Source organism: Mus caroli, chromosome 5 (genome assembly GCF_900094665.2).
Source record: "Mus caroli chromosome 5, CAROLI_EIJ_v1.1, whole genome shotgun sequence".
In the NCBI taxonomy this organism is placed as follows: Eukaryota; Metazoa; Chordata; class Mammalia; order Rodentia; family Muridae; genus Mus; species Mus caroli.
This window is the reverse complement of record NC_034574.1, coordinates 17,133,530-17,140,995: the sequence shown is the minus strand read 5'-3', so window position 1 is coordinate 17,140,995 and position 7,466 is coordinate 17,133,530. Positions and strand designations below refer to the sequence as shown.

At 45.0% G+C, this 7,466-nt stretch overlaps 1 protein-coding gene across 4 annotated transcripts in view; it reads left to right on the top strand.

The window, feature by feature from the left end:
* Window positions 1-7,466, top strand: part of Reln (reelin) — a 438,806-nt gene that overhangs the window by 182,566 nt on the left and 248,774 nt on the right. For all 4 annotated transcript variants that reach the window (XM_021163945.2, XM_029477127.1, XM_029477129.1 and 1 more), the window contains 2 exons: window positions 2,986-3,018; window positions 5,500-5,578. In XM_021163945.2, the coding sequence (XP_021019604.1) occupies window positions 2,986-3,018; window positions 5,500-5,578 (112 nt within the window). The remainder of the gene's footprint in view (window positions 1-2,985; window positions 3,019-5,499; window positions 5,579-7,466) is intronic.

The following is a 7,466-nucleotide window of genomic DNA, read 5'->3' as shown; positions in this document are numbered from 1 at the left end:
TGTGTGTGTGTGTGTGCGTGTGTGTGTGTGTGCGCGCGTGTGTGTGTGTGCGTGTGTGTGTGTGCGTGTGTGCGTGTGTTGTTGCTTACATGATCCAAAGATGATGTTAGGCACCCAGCGATATCAACAGTCAGCTCAACCTCAGACATCTCTTTTCCTTCTCGGTGTATTGAAGTCTTCATTGCACTGACTACTCCATTCAGTAACTGGGCTGCAATTTCTGAGTGCTTTGGAGACACGTGCTAACTTAACAGCTTTCTTTTAAGATAAACCTCTGAATCAGGGAAGGAAGTACACCCTTGTCCTCCTAGCATGCCTAGGCTCCTGCGACTGTGTCGGATTCTGGTAGACCCAAGCTTTAAAAGAGTGTGAACAGATTTCACGGTGTGATTTTCACTGCATTGAGTGGCTTAGTTTTGGTTCTCACTTTTTGAGTAGTAGGGATTTCCCAATAGATATCCAGTATGGAGCTCTCTCCTAACTCTAACTCAGCCTTGTCCAATGGAAATATAACGTGAGCCTTATATGTGAAGTACATTAAGTAAGTACATTAAGTAAGTATTAGAATATCTTGCTTATTTAAGATTTTATAAATTTTCAGTTAAAAGTAGCATCACAGGCCTGCCTGTCCTTAACTTCTTAAAACTCTTCAAAACCAGATTGAATGTCACAAAAGTTCATTTTTCTTTACATTCACATATTGACAAAATTTGTTCATGTTTTTATTTTTTTTAAGAAAGTTGATCTCATGTTGAAGCAAAGCATGTGTGTATTTCAGAACTATGTACAAATTGACTTTTTTTTTTTAACCAACCTAGTATTGATAATATGTAACTTATAGAGGGATAAGGCATGAGCTTAAAAACAATGTAACAGGACAAAGCTAGGATTGTTTTCTAAGGTTTTGTGACAGTTTAGCTAACACTAGAATGTACAAGTTAAAATCTAACATTGATTCAGGTAAGGAAATGTGTATAGTCATTATACATTTCTAGTTCATTTTATTTCTGTGTGTGTGTATGTGTGTGTGTGTATGTGTGTGTGTGTGTCTGTGTGTGTGTCTGTGTCTGTGTGTGTGAGTGCGTGCGTGCACGCATGTGTGGTATATGCATGTATGTGGAAGCCAGAGGCCAGCAGCAGCTGTCTGGCTTCATTACTCCTCTCCTTATTTTTAAGATACAGCCTCTCACTGAAGCTGGGACTCACTGGTTCAGCTGCACTGGCTGTGCAGTACCCAGGACCTGCCTGTCTCTCTCCTCCATTGCTGGAGTTTCATATATGCGCCACTACATTGGGCTTTTTATATGGCTGCTGGGAAGCCTAACTCAGATCCTCTTGCTTGCTGAACAAGCACTTTGCTCACTAAACCATCTCCTAGCCCTATATATTTCTGGGTTTGGATTTTCTAAGTCAAACCTGGTATCATAGCAGATAACTGTAATCCCAGCATTTGGAACTTGGGGCAGGAAGATTGAGAAAAGTTTGAGGGCAGAGTGGGCTAGGTAGCAACTATACTCCGGGCACTCTGGACTATAGAATGAGACTCTGCCTCGTTCAGTTTCAACCCCAATTCTTTGACTATTCCTTTCCCCCTGGAGACTTCCTGCTCAGCCTGTGCAGACACAGTGTGACACAGGAGAACAGGAATCAGCATGCCACAGTCTGTCTTTGATTCTTGGATATTTGGCAAATATTCCTTTTGTTTGAAGAAAACCTTCATTCAGAGTTAAAAATTCACTGAGCCATTGTAGAGCCCTTGCAACTTAACCAATGAGCATCAACACACAACACAAAACCTTGGAATATATTATCTTCTATTTTGTAAGAGTTCCACAATTGGCTTTAATAAGCTTAATCATGGCACTTGTCATAGAATCTGCCCTTTAAAAACTCACAGAAATATCTTCAGCATGCATTATATGTTAGTCTGGAGCAATAAGACACGCCAATCTTATTTTAAAATGCTGTTAATTTGAACTCTTAGTCTGGCATTACTGACCTATTGCCCATTGTGGGAGAAATTGATCTTTATATCTAGTTGAAATTCTTCTTTGATAGTTAGAAAAGACTTTTGAGTGTGTGTCGTGAAGTCTTACGTCTAGGTAGTGAATTGACATTTCCTCAAACTTGGAAATCATTACGGGACAGGGAAGAAGTAAGGTCGGCAGTGTGGACTGGGCAAGATCCTGTCTGTCCGGACTTGCTACTTTGCCTTCCTTACTCGCACATCTGAGCACACCACCCCTCACCTTTGGCTCACAGATGTTCAGAAGATCACTGTATACTTACTTATGACTAATCCCACAGATGTCCTTCCAACCCTACAATCCTGTGTGCCCAGTGTTTCGGCTTCTACCCCTTTATCAAGTCATGCTGCACCTGAGGTCTCCCACAGGCCATCTTCTTCCCTCCTTTATCTCTCTCTTCCTCCGCTGATATTTAAAAACTCAGCAGGGAAAGTATTTCTCCATAAACCTCTCCAGATACTCCTCAGCTCCTAGCCAGCTAGTCTTAGAATCTCTCTCTTCTCCCCCAGCCTCACCCCAGCGCCCTCTGAACACAGTACACTCCGTCCAGCCATGCCCCCTGTCAGTGACCTCTTTTAGGGGGTAGAAGCATGAGATAGGCTTTTGTTTCCACTATCCAAATGGGCAAAACAGCTCATGTCATGAAATGGGTGCTCAGAAAGAGCTGTCATATTCCATTTACGTTGCGAGCTTGCGGGACACCGTACCTGTAAAATGGGGGACTTTATTCATTGTAGGAGGAACCATAACTTCTAAATATAATGAGCAGTGAACTGACCATTTTATTTTAGGATGTTTGTTAGCATTTTCCCCTTAATCTTGCAGAGTAAAAAGCCCCTATCTGTGTGAGTTATCTCCTGTAATCTGAATTCCTCAGCTGTGTTTGGGATTACTGGTCACTGGATTTTGTTTTGTCACCAATTAGTCATCATTCTTCTCCATTCTTCTTTCGTTCCAGCTCCCACAGAGGCCACTGCTTACTCGCACCTTGGTAAGTGTTAAGGCTCTGATGCCATTAGCTTACTACTTAGCCACCCGCCCCGCCCAGCCCACCCCTTCTCTGGCCATGTGAGCACATGCTGTGGAAAGGAAACTCTCAGTGGTCTGGATCGCTGACCCTTCCTGAACTTGGGTCCAGACTGCTGGGGCAGAGAGCCCCAGAGGAAGCCCCTGCACTGCCCGTCGGGAGTTCCATATGTCAGTGCCCTTACCTTAGAAGCCTGTTCAGTGTCACCTCATGACTGAGCATCCAAAGGCAGAGATTCCTATTCAACCAGAGCACAGAGGCAGAAGCCATGGGTGTGGATAAACTCGAGTCATTTTAAATTTAAGATTTCTGCTCAGATTCTTAGGTTGAAAAAGAGAAATCATTCGATTTTTTCTTCTAACATTAAAGGGAAGCTGTTAAGTGATTACTTGAATTAAAAAAAACTGCATGATTTGCTAACAGTACTGTGTCCTTGGTGGCCCCACCAATTCAAGGCGAGGTTATGGGATGGTTTAAAGCACAAATTCTGGAACTGGGCTGCCTATGCTTATCGCACCTCCACCACTTGCTATAAGTTATGGCATTGCTCAAGTAACCTGTCTGTGCTCACGTGTAAAATAGAATCAGTAACAGTACCTATCTCCCTGGGTTGACATGCAGGTTAAGGGAAATTTCAAGCTATATAGTTAAAGGCATGGCATTGTCTGGCGATAAATACAGAATGTGTTTATCCACTAAAGGCAGGTTGTCTCTACAGAACAAGAACCATTAAGAGTTAAGTTTACCATGTTGTGTCAGCAAAGACTTATTTTAAAAACCAATTTCCTACCTTCTGAAACTTAATAAAAGTGAAAGGAACCCTCTTAGCCTGCCCCAGTCCTTCCTGGAGTCGCTTACTGTGGGCCTCAGACAGGTCCATTGTTTGTCTCTCGAGCTTTTCCTTTCAACCTACAAACCCAATTAATTTATTTTTCTCTTTGGAAAAATCTGCCTTGAGAAGCTTTGCTTTTATGTAATGCTACAGCTCGGGGCTTCTCTTGGCAGCTGAACATAACTACTTAGAAGCATGCCTGCTGGCAGCCACGACAGGCTGGTGACCCGCCGTGGTGCAGCAGAGTCTTGGCCAGGCTGTGACCTGAGAGAGCTCTACCCGGTAGGCTCATCAGACACTGTATCCAAGTGCCTGGAGGAATCATTAAATCCCACCCATGCTCGGAGTCTAGCACTGGGTTCTCTCCAGTGAGTAGCCAGTCTCTCCCCATTCTCCTGCCTCAGGCTCCGGGGAGGAACAGCCAGTCGTCCTAAGTGCATGCTGATTTGCTGGTTTCTGTGGTTCATTATATGCTTGCCTGCTGGCATACCTGGTATTCAGGGCTTGCAGACTGCCATAGGTGGGATGTCACCAAAGAGAATTTGAAATCATCTTCCCTGATATTTGGAAGAGATTTTAATTACCCGGCGAGTGCAGAGAGTTGTGTGACTGAGCCCCTGCGAGCAGAAAATACCAACTCTGAACACTACAAAAACTGTAAGGGTCTCTGTCAGTCACGTGACAGGATTTTATTCTTTTCTGAAAACTGGCTAGATCAAACAAAATCATAAGTAAAAGAGCCAGAGGGTTCATGTTACCTAAAACATCCTGGACAAGCCTGAAAAAAAAAATTCAGTGAGAATGCTTAAAATAGTAATTAATTTCTCCTTCCACACGTTGAGCATACTTATATTGAAGCTGTCCATGAAATCACTTTTGTCTCTTTCTGCCAGCCCTCTTTCAGAGTAAGTAGGCACTTTACTGCGTATGAAGGTGTTCTTTGCCATGCCCAAAAGGCTAATGCTTAGAAACAGGTGGAATACAGCTGCACAGGAGTGGTACTATACTTACCACCCTGGCCACCATGCTAGCAACCCCATTACACAGTCAATTTTAAGTTGATTCTATAGTCATACACATAGAGGATATTTTTCCTTGCAATCCTGATGGGAAACAAAGTTAGCAAGTAGGGCACACTAGATGAATAGTGAGCTGAAGTGGGGAGTTCTAAAAATCAAGGCAAGGCAGCAGGGACAGGAGAGTGCATGGTCACTCTTTTGGTTGCAGTAAGAGCCAGAGTGCTCCATTGTTCCATGCCTTAGTCAGCAGAGGCAGGTTTGTCTGGGCTGTGTCTCTGTAGACGTGGATAAATATGGATCAGGGATGAGTAACAAGGTCTGTGTGACCTCTCTTCTTTGCCCATTTGTCCTTCCTACTTGTGACCATTCATCCGTTTCTCTTTTGGGGGCTCTGGATTTCAGACTTCAAGTCTAAACAGCAACACCTTTGCCCTCAGCATTAACAGAGCAATTGCAATCAACCACTTATTTAAAATTCAGTTCTCACTTAAAATACGGGTATTCTTCATAGATGCAGCATGTTGATACTCATAACCAAATCCCCCCCCCCCCCCGTAGTGTGATTCTTCGCTAAATACTTTCTTTTTCTCCTAGCTGAAATACACAGTGACAGTGTGATCCTACGAGATGACTTTGACTCCTACCAGCAACTGGAATTGAACCCCAACATATGGTAAGTTACATGAACATGTTGAATTTTGAGTTGTGAAATGATGGTGACTTTGTTTAATGAAAAGTTTTTCTCCCTGAAGGGTCAATTTGTGAATATTCAACAGCTCTTAAGTACTAATGTATTGGGGGGAATGGTTGACTGAGGACTACACTTGTATACTTAACTGCTCTTGTGTAGGACAGCAGGCTTGGGAGAATAAAGGGAGTGGGAGAAAAATCCTCATCCCTTCAGAGTTCTGGTGCTCTGGGTGGGCAGATGCGGGAGGACTGTGCACACTTTCCATGCGGCCCAAGGTGGGTGTCTGGCTGTGGGAAGCCACGGACCCAAGTCCGCAGGGGTTTGGACAAGGGGCAGTCCGAGGTCTCTGGGCCTCATGGAGGCCAGAGATAACAGGTTCTCAGTCTTGGGCAGCCTAGACTGGACACTGCGGAAGAGCTGAGAACAAAGTGGAGGCCCTGGGGGCTGCTCGGTCATCCCTGGGGCCAAAAGGAGGAGAGGGAAGGGAGAGAGGGGGCTCTGGGTGGTTCCCACAAGAGTGAAAGTCCTTGGTCTGGTCTGTGGCTGGAGCATAGGAAGGCCTTCTGGCAGGAAGTTAGATGCGGCTCTTTAGGGGAAAGCCTATTCCATTGTTCAAGCATGGCGGGCCTTGATAAACAGAGACAGTCTATGGTTTTAGAGCTTTATTGTAGAAAGGCAGAGAGAAAGAGAGAAGGTAAAATAAAGAGAGAGGCCGGCCATGACCACCTGGAAAGAAGGGGAAAGGGAGGGAGAAAAGGAGGGCTAGAGATGAGAGTAAGAAAGGTGAGAGCTTAAGAGAGAGAGGAGGGGCCTAGCAGGTCCTTTTATAGTGGGCTGGGCTACCTTGCTGTTGCCAGGTAACTGTGGGGAGGAGCATACCTGGCTATAGTCAGGTAACTTGTAGGGGTGGAGTCTAGCCAGAATGCCAGGAGCTTGGGACATTGTCTGCGTGACTGATGGTCACAGAATTATGGAGTTTGGGGGCTCTGTGGTGTCAGGCACCTATCTCTGGGACCATGGCTCACTGTTCCATCCCTTGTAGAGTTTTCTACTGGGTCTCCTGAGCAAGCCTTTCTCAACCAAAACAGGCTGCCTTTCACGGTCCCACACTCTTGAGTACAAATGCAATGGTAAGAATGGCTAACTGCCAATGGACTGCACTTGTATACTAGAAATCGCGCCTATTTTGTTTCTTCCTTAAAATCAAATGTAGGCATTCTTCAAATTCTTGAAAGTGTTTGGACATATTTAGTTTTATAATATTTCCATGTGTTATTGTAATTTACTTTGCTATTACTATGATAAATACCATGATCAAAATAAACTGAAGGAAGAAAGAGCTTATTTTAAGTTTGCACTTCCAGGTTCATCTCAGGGCAGGAATCTGGAGGCAAGACCTAAAACAGAGACCATGGAAGAATACTGCTTCCAGGCTTGTTTCCAGGTTCATGTTCAGATGCCCTATAGAGATGCTACTGCCAGCAGTGGGCTGTCTAGGGATGCTATTGCCAACAGTGGGCTGTCTAGGGATGCTACTGCCAGCAGTGGGCTGTCTAGGGATGTTACTGCCAGCAGTGGGCTGTCTAGGGATGCTACTGCCAAAAGTGGGCTGTCTAGGGATGCTACTGCCAGCAGTGGGCCGTCTAGGGATGTTACTGCCAGCAGTGGGCTGTCTAGGGATGTTACTGCCAGCAGTGGGCTGCCTAGGGATGCTACTGCCAACAGTGGGCTGCCTAGGGATGTTACTGTCCAACAGTGGGCTGTCTAGGGATGTTACTGCCAGCAGTGGGCTGTCTAGGGATGTCACTGCCAGCAGTGGGCTGTCTAGGGATGTCACTGCCAGCAGTGGGCTGTCTAGGGATGTCACTGC